The sequence below is a fragment of the Schistocerca americana genome, chromosome 7, assembly GCF_021461395.2.
Source record: "Schistocerca americana isolate TAMUIC-IGC-003095 chromosome 7, iqSchAmer2.1, whole genome shotgun sequence".
Taxonomy (NCBI): Eukaryota; Metazoa; Arthropoda; class Insecta; order Orthoptera; family Acrididae; genus Schistocerca; species Schistocerca americana.
The window spans coordinates 529,357,104-529,375,471 of NC_060125.1; the positions used below are offsets into that span (position 1 = coordinate 529,357,104).

The following is an 18,368-nucleotide window of genomic DNA, read 5'->3' on the forward strand; positions in this document are numbered from 1 at the left end:
TTGTGGCACAACTTGACCAGAAGAAGGGATCGGTTGGTAGGACATGTTCTGAGGCATCAAGGGATCACCAATTTAGTATTGGAGGGCAGCGTGGAGGGTAAAAAAGCGTAGAGGGAGACCAAGAGACGAATACACTAAGCAGATTCAGAAGGATGTAGGTTGCAGTAGGTACTGGGAGATGAAAAAGCTTGCACAGGATAGAGTAGCATGGAGAGCTGCATCAAACCAGTCTCAGGACTGAAGACCACAACAACAACAATTTCCTCGGGTTCTCAGCCAGAGCTTTTGATGAAGTATGACTGGTAGTAGCTGTATGTTTCATGCATAAATCTCATCACAGATGCACGAATCTAAAATAATCTCTGCCTGTCATCATTTGAGTGTTCTCTTTTGAACTTAGAGTGCAACAGCCTTTGTTCCCTTAGCATTTTCTGAATTTCATAATTAAACCAAGGTGTGTCTTTTTCCATTCCCAGTCCACTTACTAGGCACATAGTACTCCAGCCCCCCCAATTAACAATCTGTTCAAACCGTGCCCACAACTCCTTTAAATCTATCTTACTGGAACCAAGTGACATCAGATCACTAATTCAGATGCTAACAACAGCTTACCTGTTCTTTCTAGGAGAAACATGCTCAGCTTCCTTGACTGATTTATTCATAATGGCAGTTGCTATAATGACATGATCACTCAGCCCCCTATTCTAGACTGATGCATCAGTAAGGTCTGGCCCAGCTACAATGTCTTAAGATATTTCCATTACATGTGGGCTGCTTAACTTGCTGATCAAAACAGTTTTCAGAAAATTTGTTTGAAAGTACTTCTACAAGATTGTGCCAGCCAGTCTGTCTGTACATCACCCCTCCCCCCCACCTCGCAACGGATTCCATAGGCATCTTGGTCTATACTCTGTAGGACAAAGTCACCTGCAACTGATACTGCACAATCTGAAATTTATGTACTACTGACCATAGATTTTCTTCAAATGACTAGAACTGTCACAGAGTAATCAGCTGGCTGGTAAAAATATTCACTAACTTAGTTTACCTAGATCTGTTACACATGACCAGATAACTCCACTGTCTCACACAACTTTGACCACAGTGAAGACAATATTTGTCAGATGCAATTAATGCTCCCCCTCCTACAGCATCAAATACTTCAGAGCTTTCTACTTGGGGTTTCACCCAGCTCTCGGTCCCAAGAACAATATGAGTGTGAGAACTTTCCTGGAGAGAAGTGGAGCTGGGAACTTTGTTATGAATACTTTGACAATTTACTGATAAAGACAGTTTGACATCCTTACACTGAAAGTATTCTGCCTTCCCTTTCTGCATATCAACAGATATGCATTATGTGATACATGATGTACTGATGCCTCTTCAAACATCAAATTCAGTTCTGGAGCAGTCAGGTCAATGTTTTGACTCCATAGCCCTGGATATCGCTCATCCTGGGCACCTCTCAAATTTACAGCCTGTGTGGTCCTCAACACTACCAATCAGCTGGAACCAATTCCACATCTGTGCCACATAACTTCAATCCGCTGTACATGCCAAGCAACTTTGCTGGTTGAAAATCCTTCTGCACTTAACATGATGATGCAGGCCCAGTCACTGGTTGCCACTGTCCTTTGTGGCATGATGGCTGTTTACTACTGTTCCATAGATGTCTCTAATATGTCTCCACTGATGCTTTACTTTCAACTGAAATGCTGCAATCCATCTGAGCACAGTATTGCATCATAGGTAATACTCATGGTAACTGTGTATATGTTTACAAATGTCAGAGGTAACCTTCCAATCAGTACAAAACATTGGATGGAGTCACCATAGCAACACACACATACACGACTCATTAGTTTGATGCAGAACTGTTGTTGATGTGTGTAATATTCCACCTGAGACTTGGCAGTATACAAATGCGTAACAAGTTTTACCGAATTTAGATTAAAGATCCTCAATGAAGTCAGAAATTTTTGCAGCACATGGGATCTTTAGTATTCAAACAGTTGAAATCTATTTACAAAAATCAACTGTTCTATCCTCATCACAGTTAAATTTTTTTCCCTAGGAAACAATGTTTCTTTATGCGGGCATTCATTACAGCATCATAGCACGAAAACAGTAACTGGATTTTCTTTGCCATACTTTCATTTTATTGTAATTCTAATAGCTTTTCTAAGATGTTACTGTATTCATCAATGAAACTGTGTTCTCTTGTATAACACATGTACTGGAAGGGTACCATTAGCACTTGCAAGAAAAAGACAGGAAAAGTGAATATAATGTGGACAAATCTACAATAATTTATAGATATTTGATTTTAAAATTTACTTGAAATATATGAAAATTGCCTAATATCAACATTGCCTAATATCAACTACTTTCTTTCACACTTATTTTTCCCTGTCCATCCAACATATTCTTTATTTGGTAAATGTGTAAGACTGTTCATTGCTTTAGAAAAAATTTATCACTTTTCAGTTACTTAAGGTTCAGATTTTTCCCTCTTTTTGGGCCGAGTTCTGTTAAGAATCCCTTTCTTTAAAAGGATTATCTGCTTGCCATGCTGACCATTCAGAAATTTTAAAGTACTTTAAAATTTTTGACAGAGACCAGTTCAGTGATGTGAGTGTAACCAGACAGCAGATTTGTTCCTTCTTTGTACCTTACTATAAACTGTTCCTTATGTTAGTCACTAACAAGCCCATATCTCACCAACTTATGTGGCTTGTAAAAATCCTAATCTGTAGAACACTGGAATAATCATGGAACTACATACAATAGCACTTTATGTTCCTGTATAATTTAGACATCCTTCAAGACCTTTGCTGCCATTCCATTGGCTCAAGAGAGAGGGTATTAACCCAGTTTCCAAACATTATGTGCTTGCTGTTGCTGGATGATCTAAAACTGTAAGCTGAAGAACTTACCACACTGAAGTGCCAAAGAAATTTGTGTAGGTATGCATATTCAAATACAGAGAGATGTAAACAGACAGAATACAATGCGGCACTCGCCAATGCCTACATAAGACAACAAGTGTGTGGTGCAGTTAGCTCGGTTACTGCTGTTACAATGGCAGGTTATCAAGATTTAAGTGAGTTTCAATGTGTATTACAGTCTGTGCACAAGTGGTGGGACACAGCATCTCCTAGGCTGTGATTAAATGAGGGTTTTTCCATACGACATTTCACCAGTGTACCACGAGTATCAGGAATACAGTAAAAATCAAATCTCCGACATCACTGTTGCTGGGAAAAGATACTGCAACGGGACCAACAGCGACTGAAGAGAATCGTTCAACATGACGGAAGTGCAACCCTTCTGGAAATTGCTGCAGATTTCAATTAAGGGTGCGGACATTAAATGAAACATGTTCAATATGGGTTTCCAGAACCGAAGGCCCACTCCTGTACCCTTGATGACTGTATAACAAATCTTTATGCCTCACCTGGGCCTATCAACACCGAGATTAGACTGTTTACGACTGGAAACATGTCACTTGGTCAGAAGAGTCTAGTTTCACATTGTATTGATCGAATGGATGAGTATGGGAATGGAGACAACCTCATGAATCCATGGACCCTGCACGTCAGCAGAGAACTGTTCGAACTGGTGGAGGCTCTGTAATGGTGTGGGGCATGTGCTGTTTGAGTGATATGGGACCCCTGATATGTCTAGATACGACTGTGACAGGTGACATGTATGGAAGCATCCTGTCTGATCACCTGCATCCATTCATTCATGTCCATTGTGCACCGATGGACATGGGTAGTTCCAGGACAATGTGACACACCCCACACGTCCAGAATTGCTGCAAAGTGGCTCCAGGAACACTCTTCAGAGTTTAAACACTTCCGCTGGCCACCAACTCCCCAGACATGAACAATACTAAGCATATCTGGGATGCCATGTAACGTGCTGTTCTGTAGAGATCTCCACCCCCTCACCCTCTTACAGATTTATGGAAAGCCCTGCAGGATTCATGGTGCCAATTTCCTCCAGTGCTGACTTCAGCCATTATCGAGTCCATGCCACGTCGTGTCGCAGCACTTCTGTGCGCTTGCAGGGGCCCTACACAATATTAGGCATGTGTGTGATATTAGGTGTGTGTTGTGGCTCTTCAGTGTAATTTTAAGACAATGTATTTGCTCTATTCAGGAAAAGAATGTTACTGTTATCAATTACACCTACAGCACATAATGTTGTTTAAAAAATGATTTAATATGAATTTTTTTTAATGTCGCTGGTTGAGGCTATTGCTTTGCCAGAGTAACCACTAAAAAATCTTTTACATCAAAAGGTAGGCAGTTTTGGGCTGAACACTGAGGTTATTATGTATTGAGAGTAATCCTGGATTAAACAAAGATTGGGAAGGAAACTGGACATGGCTTCTTAGATGAAGCATTCTAACATTCACCTGAAGTGGTTTCCATAAAACACTGATACCAAAAAAGAGTATGACCAGTGTGATTTGAACCCCACTGCAACTGGGGGGTTTGAAATAGGGGGCAGTGCTAGCCAGGACACTTTCTCTCTATTATGTTGGTTGACAATATTCCAGTTTGTGTAACTAATTGAATAGTTTTAGATGACCAATGACAGATGAAAAAAGGGAGTCTATTTGTAGCGCAAACATGAATATCCAACAATCTATGTTGACTGTTCATGGTTACTTTGGGCCATGAAAAGTTGTCATACCTGCGCAACTTCTTCCTAATATTTTTTTCAAATAAAAGTACTATGACAGTAACGCGTGTGTACTTCAAGCTCAAGGTTTGGTTGGAAGGCTACAGTCTGGCTGTGATTTGGCAGTGCTAATGAATGTAATACAAGCAGACTACCTGCTGAACTACTGAGGCAGTGATTCAGAAGACCATCAGTGATCAGAGGATATATTCATCTCTAATTTACAATGTAATTTTGGCTGTATACCATGTAACTAAGTTTTTATAATTATTGCAAATACCTTTTTTCAGGATTGCTACCACTGTTCCGTTCAACACAATGTGCATTTTATGGTTACATTTGTATCAAATTTGACACAATGACAAACTTTCTGCAATAAAGCATGCTGCCTGTCTTCTACTATTTTGTTGACAACTTACAATCCACTATTGCATACCCCTTTCCATCCTGTCACATCTCATTGCACAGCCCTGCAAAACATGTAACAGTGCTACCAGGATTTCAGACAAAGCTCCCGACCCCTATTTCTCCTAAATATAAGAAAATGTAAATGCAGAACAATGACAACTGCGAGACTGTGCACACACATTATGTCCATCAGTGGCGCAAGAAAGTAGCTGCTGCTCTTCAGCAGTTAACTACCAACTTCTTAATCAGAGTTGTTTATGTATGTGGAACTGCCTGAGGTAACAAGACCTGTAAATATCAGATTCAAGCCTAATCATAAAAGTTAATAAATGCAATTGTGAGTGCTGTGGAGAATATAGGCTATTCAGAGTAGTAGAACTGAGTTTACATTACTTCTTTAAGATCAGCATGAACGATGGAAAACGGTCACATTAGCAAATCATAGGGCAGGAATAAGATTAATTCAATGTGGCAAAAAAAAAAAAAAAATTAAATTCGAAGTTTGGTGCTTTCCCCAGGCCCTGCCTTGGACCACGTGAACGATTTACTAACATTGGAGGACTCTTCAAAAATTGTAATGTTTGCTGTTTGTAAGTATAGTGACAAAGAGCCCAAACATGTCCTTACCAGACACATCAGAGAGAATAGTGAGACAGGCTTACAACTTATTCGCAGCTGACAATTTAAAGCTTAATAATACAAAAACTTGTACTATGCAATTCCAAATAAACAAAGAGACTTACAGGACCAGAGGTAGAAATCACGAGTGTACACTGGCCAGTATGTGGTCAAGTTAACAACAAAACTTAGTTCCATCTGCTTTGCACTCTGAAATCTCTCTCACTGTGTTGGCCTGCAGACTAGGTTGTTAGCATACTTGCATTCAGTTCTGGTCCTATGGTGTATTCTTCTGCGGCATTCTACATATACATCTGCATTGCAGCTAAGGTGAAGAAAGTGGTTTTTCTACAGAAGCATGCAATTTTTATAAGAATACTGAGTCAATTTGGTAACTGAACAATCTGCAGAAGCCTCTTCCAGGACTAACACTTACATATCAATACGTATCTATATTATTAAAATGCTGTCCTGGAATCCGGTACCAGAAGCAACACTGAGACAAAAATTGATTTTCATTATTTCACAAGGTTATTGACTGAAATTAAATATTTAATGTATTGTCACATTATGCTCATTAAGAGGTATATATGTTTAATGGTTAATACAATAAGGCAAGTATTACAATTGCAAACTTTCTGGAGGCAGCGTAACTGACGGCAACCAAGTTCACATACTTCATTCATCCAGCATTTGAGAAAGAGTGCTTATCGGCTTCCAACAAAATATGCACGTAATTTCAAATCTTATGAAACTATCTTGCTAGCACCACTCCCCCCCCCCCCCCCCCCCCCCCCCCACACACACACACACACACGATGAAAAGAAAAAAGAAAGAAAATTTTGTCACTACATTTTCGTTTCAGCATCAGGCATGATATTTTAATTCATAGTTCTTTACAATGAACAACGCACACAGTTGCAGATAGTTTCCATACTGAATATGTCAGCAAAAATATGTCACTGAATGACGCCAGTTCAGGAGATATATCAAACATTTGGATGCATGAAAAACTAGCTTTTGCTTAAAATGGAGTGCAAATTACAGAATGTATTCACCTACTGCTTGATAATAACAGCACTTACGGACTTCCAACAAACTTTAAGCACGATTTCAAACCTTTCCTACGCATTTTCTTGCTTACATTCTTAAGACCACACATTTATCACAGAACTCATTTGTAAAGTAACCAATTACGCATCCCAATCTAGGTTATGGCATATAACAGATTGCCAGTGGACATCAGGCAGAACATTAAAAATCCTCAATTATTTAAAAACAAAGCAAAAGAATATTTCCATTAGCCATTCCTGAAATTTATCAGAACACCTGGACTCCTGAAAATAAATTCTGTGCAACTCTAATAATATTTGTATTAGATATCCTTTCTTTGACAGTATATACAAAACAGCTGATAGTGGTGTTTGCAAATTACAGTTATTGCTTTGTTTGAAGTTTTAGAAAACCAGCAGATGAGTAATATAGGTGAACGAGTAGTGCCTTCTTTCAAATTAACCTCTTTCTCCCTAAAATATGTATACAACTTAAATTAGAAGTAATTACCATAATGACACTGTGAGTGGATTAGCACTAGTTGGAATCTCTTCTTGGTGTACTCCACAGAAGTAGGCAACAGTGATAGCTTCTGCCTGTGAATGTATAACTTCCTCAGTTCAGTAGCTGAAGACTCTCTTTCATGATGACATTTGCATAACACAATATGTGAGCAAATGAACTTTTGCACACGCGCAAGTGTGGTGTGTGTGTGTGTGTGTGTGTGTGTGTGTGTGTGTGTGTGCCGGGGGGGGGGGGGGGGGGGGGGGGGGGGGGGGGCAAGCAAGAATAGACACACATTTAAAAAGTGATTTTTTAAGAAAGACTGGCTTTAAGGCTCATCTGCACACGAAAGCGATAATCTATTTTTTCGCGCTGTCAAAAACATGATATGAAGCGCCAACAATAAACAATATGTAGCTGCAGTGAAAAAACAGCACATGTGATTTAATATTGTACTTCAACGCTGACTCCTCTTGTACTACTTAGACTTCTGAGATAATTTGTTCCTGTACAGATTCATTTTGTCATTGCTCCACAACTCCAGACATTTCATTACATACTGAACACAGGCAGCTTTAAAGAGGCACATTGGCATACTCATTTATATTAATATACTGCCACGCAACAATTATTATTTATGTGTGTGTATTTATAATTTATGTGCATATGTGAGTTCTTGAATATATGTTTCAGTAATCTTTTTTTCATTTTAGTAGTTTTAACGATGATGTAAGCGGCTGCGACATGGCAGAGATGTGTTTGCAATCTGATGGAAAATTATTAAAAGAACAATAAGTCAATCTTCATGGCAATTTTACTGCAAGGAGTCCGATATTTCACATGGTAATGTAAAAATACTTTGTAAACACACAATCTCAGCCACCAATGCCATTGTTTGCACACCACACAATGTGTGAGAAAATAATATTGTTTGATCTTAATTCTTTGAAATATTTTATTGAGTATCTGATCTGTATTCTCTTCCTTACACCAAGAAGCATAATATTATTATTTATATGGCCCAATTGAATCACTAATGAATTACAGATAAAAGAAAAAATTGGTAAATCTGAAGGTAGTTTTCAGATTACATTTACTTTCATTCCAATTGATCCATAGTGAGGAGGTCCTCTAGGATGTAGAACACATCAGAAAAACAATAATACATGACAAATATTTACGACTAAAACAAATAAGCTAATATACCTTCCGCAGTTCCCAGGTGGAATGCTTGTCTTTTTTTTATTGTGAGCTCTAATAACTCACAGGAAAGGTGCATTAATATGGAAAAAATACTAAAGAAACTTATTATTCTAGCTCCTGTATGCCTGCTTAGTAGAAACAGTAAAGCAAGAGAAACAGAATCATTCAAAGCTTTGAAGTAATGATGAGACTGGGGCATTTTACAGTCAATTCACCTTGAACTAAGGAATACAAAAAAAATTACCTGGTTATTTATGGACATGCTCTGGCAATACTGACCTGATGAAAACTGATAGCCAAAATGAAAGATATTTATGAATTGCAGGATATTCAAAATTGATTGTTAATCTGTAAATTACAACAAATATTAAAAGACAAAACCTTTACTTACGGTGAAAACACCTGGTGTGTGTTCATCATCTAGGCTCTTTCTGACATCGACAATCATAGTGCCATTACGCTGATCTTGACTGACAATGACAAATTCTACAGCAAATCGAGAATTGTTAAAAGATGGATCAGTGGTTAGTCTGTCAAATACCATATCCACCTGAGTGGTGTTTGAAGTGTGTAAAAGGTGAGGTAAATTCTCACTGTGGTCATTGAAGCCAAATACTTCTACCTAGAGTAAGAACAAATAATTCATAATTACTGTAAAATCATTTACAGTCATTTAATTGGAATTTACATATCTTACAACCACATAAAAACAACAAGGAACAGAAAAATCTATCAATTTTTGAGTTAAAATCATCTGCAATCACATTTCTACTTTATTTATAATGTACAATACAATGTGAAGCCCAAGGTTCTGCCTTCCTAACAAATGCTGCAAAAATTACTTTTTTGTCCTTTGAATGTTACAGAAGGTCAAACTTTTTTAGTTACAATGATTTCTAGTGCAAAAGTATATTTGTCATATGATTCTGGTATGCAGAGCTTGACTGTTTATCACAAGTAGAATGCACTGAATCCACGCAGATATCAGATAATAATTCAAGAACTTACTGCACACAACTACCACCAAAAACTTTCTGAATTTTCCATTAAAAACTTGAGTTTCAATACACAAAGAAATTGTGCTTTTTTGGGATTTATTAGAATGACTTACAGAAGGATACTTTTGAACAAAAATACTAGTTCATACAAGTACATCACAACTCAATTACTCTCATAGTAGCTAAGTTCTTCGACAGTGTTGCTCTCCACCCCTAAAACCGAAGCACAAACAAGTGTCACCACAATGTCTATTAAGTAAGAACAAGGAAATGACATTTGTCACTGGTAAAAGGAGAACAGTAGCATCTTAACATTTCATTTACTTTTCCTGATGTGTGTACAAATACTAAGAGACGCCAAGCCTTCTTCAACAACTGCGAACTTTTGTCCTTTCTGCTACAGACAACACCATTTAAATCGTGTAACATTAAGGCATGGCAATACACAGAAAGACTACTCCAATTCTGCAATCTTCAGGGATCAACTGAAATGTGCAGTAACAGTTGTTGGCTTTGATTCTAAGTAAGTACGTGTTATGTGACATGGTTGTCAACATATTAGAAATGGATCATGTTTGAAGAACATGTTTTGCAGTATGTTGTCGTGCTCTCTATTGCTGGATGTTAGTACTTTAAATTTGTTTTAAGTGTTCAGTGTTATTTGAGGCTATCAGCGCAATAGTGACCTAACCCACATTTTCAGAAAAAATGAGATATTCACACAGAACATCACTTTACACCCTACCATTATGTCCCACAATCACCGAACATGTGTTCGGACATAATGGACAAAGTGGTAGCATCAGATGATGTTTATGCACCGTGTAGTGCCGTACGAAACGGAGCGCAATAGTGGCCTATGCAACATAGGCCACTATTGTGCCATGTAGTGAGTAGGCCGGTGGACAGCATTCCATACGTCATACAGCACATGATTTACAGCAGAGGACACAGCTGCAATATGGACTCACAGTATTGTGGTCGACACCGCTCAACAGAGTGTGTGTGTGTGTGTGTGTGTGTGTGTGTGTGTGTGTGTGTGTAAATTTCAGACCTATTTGGATCGGACACTACAACCAATGCCTCAGACGTGGAATGTGCACCTGGCCGATTCAACCAGCGTGCAAGTGGTACAGTGGACAAGTTACTTGTCATGTTAGCAGAGCCCAGTCTACCCAGTACATCAAAGGATACCACCCCCACTACATCAACCATGGACGTATCGGAGGGGAATCTTAGTACTGGTACCATAATTGCACTGCAATGAGGAATAAAACAAGTCTGGAATGCACACCCGTGAGCATTGAACATTCGAAAAGAAAAGCGATCGAAAGGGGAAGAATACATTAATGTGAAGGGAAATTTAGTGCCAAAGAAATGTCCCACCCTCTGAGCATGTGCGTGTCAGAAGGCATGTGGTCGACATTTTTCACCTGAACACCAGCAACATATATTTGACTTGTTCTATGCATTAGGTAGTTTCGACTTTTGGTTGGCATACATTTTTGCTATGATGAAATTAGTCCCTACAGCCTGTGCATATTCCTTTGGTACTACAGAGTCATGATGAGTATCAACACGCCTATACTATTTCTAGAATGTAGAGTGAGTGGACACGAAGGTGTGTAAAAAGTTCTTTAAGAACATTTTGCGGATATCAGATGGTAGGATTACAAGGGTTCTTTCGCACAAAATGCAGCACCGGATGCCACCCATCGATAAGCAAGGCACATGCCCTGCTTAAAACAAAACACCATTATCAAAGATGGTTGCACTGGAGAACTTCATAGAACAGTTTCCAACATATCTGAGTCATTGTGCACGAATGAATGAAACAGTGGATCAGAAGTATTTGTCACCAGACCTAAGCATGGGGCAGTTATACCATTTATATAAAGCTGAGCATGATGATCAGGTCTCTTACTACATGTTTGGTCAGATATTTAATACAAGATTCAATCTGTCATTTCATCCCCCTGTAAGTGATTCCGGCCATAAATGTGACATCTATAACATCAAAAATGCTGCAGCCAACCCCACAGAAGAGAAGGGTAAATGGGAACATGAAAGATTTACATCAACGAAAGGCTGAGAGCCCGCGGATGGGACATGCTGCCTCAGAATACGCGACATATGTACCAAGAGAGCTACCATGTATGTATGTATGTAGTGAGGGAGAAGCATTCCAAGGACTGCAAGAAATTGGATCGTGTGTCATGCATTACATTAAACACAAGGTCCAAACAAAGTGACTGATTATGTACTGTGATCAATGTGGCAAGCAAAACCTGAATCAAAAAATGGCCTTACTGTGTCAATTCATGGTTCTGTATGCAGACTTCACACCAGAAGTAATCGCCCATAAATTCATAGTCAGTGGGCATTCATATCTAGCACGTGACCAGGACTTCGGTATCATCGTGAAGAGCAGGAAATTTCACCCTAACATATACACACCCTCTGACTGGATGAATCATCATCACTACATGTAAACAACAACCCTTCACCACTATACTGATGACTAGGAATGATTTCATGTCCGTAGTACATTTAGAAACGTATAACCGTAAAGTGTCTACACAAAATACCAGGGTGCAATGGTTCCATATTCAGTGGCTTCAGTGTAAAGCTTCCTCTCCCCATACCATGTTTTGTAAGTATTCCAATGAGCCAGATGTCCTGTTTGCCGACATCAGTTTTGCTGAATGAGGGTCAAAAGTAACAGACTCTTGACTTACTATACCCCAATGGACACACTATTAGTGCATTGAAGAATACCGCTTTAATGACCTTGCTGCAGTTCATACCCCAGTGTACCATGGTTATTACCATAACTTGAAAACATCTGCACAGCTGTGTGGTGACACCACCCCTGTAAATGATGATCATTAACGCCTAATGTGTACCTTGTCCAATGTTGGACTACAGCATCTAAAGCAATTGCCCTATCCCACATTTTTCACGTATTACGGCCAAGTGCGCCAAAACAATAATGGCGTAACCCACACAAAAAACGTTCTAAAAAAACACTATTATGGTCAACTCCACTTATAGCCGATTACTTGACACCATACCACATTATGTATATCACAATCATTGCTACACGCTGCAATCACTACCTTACACATCAATTCTGCAAAACTCAAGAGCTTCCAGTGGCCATTCCCACAAACCGGTGTGCTGTGGGTTAGGCTACTATAGTGGTGATAACCTTTTAAGGTTTGTCTGTCAAGCATATATTAGTAAACAATGGAAAATCCAGGATGAAATAATGACATTATTCTGGCCTTGGCAGCCAGAGACTCGTCATGTGTGTGCGTGTGTTTCTATTCGGATGAAGGTCTGTTTGGCTAAAACCTTTGGCAGTCTGTTATACCTATCTGCAACGCAATATCTCCACTATGTTATTTATAGACTTCATATTGGGATTGTGTGTTTGGAGCTTCCTTAGCAATTTACTGTACTGTCAGTGGTTATGGGCTACAGATTTGTTTCTGGCTTTTGAATTATTAGTTCAGCACACTGTTGGTGACTGGACATTTAATTTTTGTTTTGTATTTGTTCTGACAAAGCAATTCACTAATACGTCATGGTAAGTGCAATGTATGACGATGCAGTAATAACGAAGGTCCTTCAGTAGTATTACCTGTTGGCTGAGCATCTCAGGATCAATTTCCCCATCAAGCACGATTTTCCATTAGTATCCAGTTCTTTGGTACAACACTGGATACATATGATGTATTCACCTCTGATATTACTGATCATGTATCACAGGGTCTACAGATACTGTATGTTATGTGGATGTATGGGGGAGAGGGGGGGCGGGTGTAAATTGAACTTTCCCTATTTAACACATTATAACACAAACTAATTACCGCATGAGTACCAAACTGGGTAGCATTAATGTCCAGAGTATGCAGTGCATGACTTCTATGTGTCACAGCACCACCCTCCAGTTCCAACTATAGCCACTAGGTGCCGTGACCAGTCATTGTTATCCATAGTCTCTCACACCTGCAGTGCACTTTGACATGTCTTCATGAGCACGGAAAAAAGGAGCCAGGGTGTTATTGGTGCAGCTCTATTATCGGTACAACAGTAATACTGCAGCTGCACTTCGAGAATATAGCCAGCTGGAAGGATTATGGAAAGGTCCTCTTGTTCCACCTGCTGTGTGGAATATGATAAAGTTCAAATCAACTGGAGAACTGGGCTTTGCTCCGAAAAGAGGCAGACAACCAGTTGCACCACAGATGGTTAATGAAATCGCTGTTGCTATAGTACACAATGCTATGCACAATTCCTGATTGTCAGGCAGTGCGCGTGCTGTGTCATGACAGTAGAACATTCCATGGTCCATTGTATGGAGGTGCTTCAAACCATCCTCAAATGGTACCCGTACAAGATCCATATCGTACAGCAGTTGCACCACAGGACACACAGTGACACGCTGACTTCGCTCTCCACTTTCTCGCAATGATTGAAGTTGTTCAGGGCTGGCCCTGGACCATACTATAGACAGACAAATCTCAATTTTCTCTGACGTTGAGGTGGACACACGCAACTGGCAAGTGTTGAGACCTTACCTCCAGTCATTGTACATGACGTTCCTCTTTACAGTGTGTCACTGTAGTGTGGCTACATAGCTGCGTTCACCATTTGCCCATTCAGTTTTGAACAGGTTGGCGCTCTAGGACCAAAGATGTACAGTGTGACTGGCCAGCATAACTGCAATATGCTTCACCAGCACGTTATACTGGATCTACAGGAGACACACATTGAACTTGACAGTTTTCGTGGAAGGTGGGGCCCCACTGCACATCGCTCTTGAGTTATTTCCAAATGCTTGGCAGGCATTCCTTTGATTTCTGGTTGTGGGGCTACCTGAAGAACAGGGTTTACCAGGGGAACATTCGCATGTGCTGATCTGAAGTGCAGCATATGAAGAGAGAGCCAGCATATGTACGGATATGCTTCATTCTGCTGTGCAGAATGCAATCCTGCACTTTTGGACACTTCTGGACATTTATGGTCGTCATGTTGAGCACCTTTTGTAGCAGTAATGATACCACTATCTAACTGTATCATGTACCATCGGCACACATCAAAAGCGTTTCAATTTAACTGATTAATTATTTCTCTTTCCCAGTTCCTTGACATTAATGCTACCACGTTTGGTCATAATATGGTAATTAGTTTATACGTTATAATGTGTTACATAGGGAAACTTTAATTATAACCACACGGTATATTAATAATATACTACAATTACATGAAAATTTTTTAAAACAATGTAATTGGATAGATAAAAAACTACTCACCAAGTGACACCAGAAGAATGCTCATAAACAAAATATTACATACGCAAGGTTGTGGAGCCAGTAGCTTCTTCCGGCAGGTTTTAAACTCAAGGAAGAGGGGAGAAGGAAGAGGACTGGTGAGGTTTAAGAAAAGGTGTAGATTTTGGGAAACTCACCCAGAACCCCAGGTCAGGGGAAACTGATCCACCCGCTAAGACCCCCACCCAGGGTTCTGGGTGACTTTTCCAAAAACTCACCAGTCCTTTTCCTTCACCCCTCTTCCTTCCCCTTCAACCTTTCTGCCAGAGGAAGCCACTGGCTTCGAAAGCTTGCATGCACAATACTTTTTATATGAGTGTACTGCTGCTGCTTGTTGAGTAGTTTTCTTTTATGTATCCAATTGCATTATGACATTCCCATGAGTTAGATAGTTGTCCTTTGGTGGTATTTGTTTTATGGAGTTCATGATATATGTGTGCATTCACACATGAATTTTGTTCACTCTGAATAGTTTCTTGTGTTGTGATATAGGTCATTTCCTATATTTGGTTTTTTGAGATGTCTTGGACATTCACTTTATGTGTATGACATAAGTATGCCCATCTACAGTTTGCACCTCAGCATTTTATACTTTGACAAGACACATAGATTTATTTATTTTGTCATCTGAAAGCTTCCCCTGCTGACACTTAGATTTTGTTGAAACTGTTCTTCTGCAACTGCCACTTTCTCACAGATGTATTATTCACACTAAACATTATCTTGGGTTCTATATATACTGTGTATGGTATGACATTTCGTCTCCGACACATTTGTGAGCAGAAACGACTATACGCTACAACTCCAATATAGCGCCTATGGTGTCATTACGTAAACATGACCACAAACACGAAAATACATTGAAAAACCAACACACTTGTACCACAAAAAATGAAATGGAACTAACAGGACAAGTTTGGGAAACTGGAGGTTTTTGGATGGGGATAAAGTAAATATAAACAAATTTGGACACACACCACCATACCAAACCACACCAAACGACAAAAAACTGACAACACAAAACTCCCCAAATTCCACTAAACACAATATCCTCTAGAACTGGACACCTCCCTTGACCTTTATAGCTCAACAGCAACTCCCAATACCGGAGCACCCACAGCCACAACCACACATTTGAATCTAACACTTCCCTTGACCTATATAGTTCAACAGAAACTACCGATACCAAATCACAAAACCCAAAACTACAACCACGTCCACAATCATCTCTACCTCAAAAAACACAACAAACCAACAAAACTGGAACAGAACACTTCCCTTGACCTGTTATCCTTACGACACCTCCCTATCCCTGGCCCAAGACGCTAGAACTTTAGCAAGCCTCATTTCTTCACGACCCTGAACGCTCCAGGACTTCACCCAAAAATCCGAAGAGCTGAAGAAATTTTATTAGAGACAGCACACTGTCCCCCCATTATCGCCGACAACCGAAAACTGTTGACCTTGTCAGTCATATCCATACCTACCAAAGACATAAAAGAAATCTACCAAAATTCACACACAACAAACAGAAAAAACTACAACATCGACATAACAGAACCAAAATCGTTAACTCACTGAAAAATATTCTGCTGAAAGCACAGTCACTACAGATATCACACACGTGCAATGCTACCACGCAAATGAACCCTATAACCCACGTAACACGCTACCCACAAACATCACCAGAGAGCACCACCGATCACACCAAAATGACACCTACAAACACACCACTCTCACAAACCAAATTCCACACAATCATGGCGTCACACACCACAACAGCCTTACGTCACGGGTCAAAGCCGACGGGTGGGATTGGACGCTTCAGCCAACCCACTGAACAACCAGCCGCAGCACTGGTATCTGGCGCTTCAGTTATTCCCTCTTCAATATATAAACTACATGAATTACTGTGTTTTTCTATTTTACTTTTCTATTTAATTGAATCAAAGTTAAGTATAGCACAAAATGTGTGTCTTATGCTTACACTGTGGTTCATTAGTACTGATGAAAATTACCGCTAAAAGTTAAAAATAATGCAATGCGACACCTGTAAATAGCAAAAATTCTAGCACTAATCCAGCAGCCCCCCCCCCCCCTATATATTTATGTCACATATTTTAAGAAATACAAAAAGCGAGAAAAATCACTAAATGCTGTTACAGTAGGCCCTGCTACAAGGGACAATCCACAACCATAGCACAAATAAAATGTAAAAGCTTCAAAGCGAACTCTTACATTTCCTGAAGTTTATGTATAGTCTGTGCACTTAATAAGCATGAAAATACTTGAAGACTAGTCCTTAACCCAATATAAATTTTCTGAGTTTACCTTGCAGTTTTAGCTTTTGTAACAAAAATGGATAAAATCTGTCATTCATGACATCAGGCTACACCACAGATCAATATGTCACCATATCTCTGAATTCACATTCACTGTCTTCACTACAAGCGTTTCGGATTATCCAATACTGTCCAACAGCTGGGTCAGCTGAATCTAGAGATATCAGCTTTGTCCCGGGGTTTAATGATGCTCCAGTGAGTGACCTCATACATGTGCAGAAAGGAAACAAAACAATGTCTTTTCGTTTATATTACTTTTTGGGTTGCAGTTTCTTGCAATAGTATGATCTGTAGCAAAGCCCAAGGTATAGATTATGCTGACAGGTGACAAAATTTTTGGGTTAGAATCAACAAGTATAAACATGAATCTCAGCTGATATAATAATCTGTAGCATAGCCTATGATCTATATCAGTAGGAAAATTGACAGTTTGGTTGCAAGTTGTTGATGCTGCAATTAAAGCTTCAGGTAATCCCAATGACCCATAGCATTCAGTGTTTTGCTTACTATTCTGGCTAAATGCCTACAAAAGAACATGTTGCATAACAATAATAGGATTTACCATTTACAATTTAATTTAATTTTGAAAGCCTAAATTTTACACAAAGCATTTAATAATGCTGCCACTGGTTACTACAAATAAACATACCTCTACTCTCAACGTTCCATTTTTAGTGACTACTGAATCATTGTAACCATTGGCTTCTGCAGTTAAAACCATAGATTTTTCTTCTTCTCTAAACTGGGTTCTGTTCCAATTGAAGAACTGTGTGTCCAATTCCTTTATGTATGAACTGTTCACATCAGCACGGAACATACCAGTGTCATTGACATCGTTGAATTCCCACACCTATATATTAAAAAAATTCCAAGAAATCTTATGTCCATAAATCTCATACAAATGAAAAACCTATGTAATAATACTTCAAAAATATCTTTCTTGTTATTGCTTCTATATGGTATAACATTACATTTTAATGCAAGTGGTTAGCTCCATTAAAGAAGAACAGATGATATGTTTATGATAGTTAAAAAGAAACTTTTCATTCATAAATTCAACCCATTATTTTACTCTCCGAAGTAGAAAGCTATCATTGTGGTGCAACAATTGTATCGTAAGAAGAATTAATTACTTCCTTCTGCTATTCTTTATTCATCATGCACTGAAACAATTTTCAATTGCAGATTGAATTTTTTATTTCCCTGA

At 39.1% G+C, this 18,368-nt stretch overlaps 1 protein-coding gene across 1 annotated transcript in view; it reads right to left on the reverse strand.

The window, feature by feature from the left end:
• The window catches only part of LOC124622244 (glycosylated lysosomal membrane protein-like), a 61,289-nt gene that overhangs the window by 41,900 nt on the left and 1,021 nt on the right, over positions 1-18,368 (reverse strand). The window contains exons 3-4 of the mRNA XM_047147899.1: positions 17,811-18,011; positions 8,874-9,104 (exon numbers count right to left, since the gene is read on the reverse strand). Coding sequence (XP_047003855.1) covers positions 8,874-9,104; positions 17,811-18,011 — 432 coding nt within the window. The remainder of the gene's footprint in view (positions 1-8,873; positions 9,105-17,810; positions 18,012-18,368) is intronic.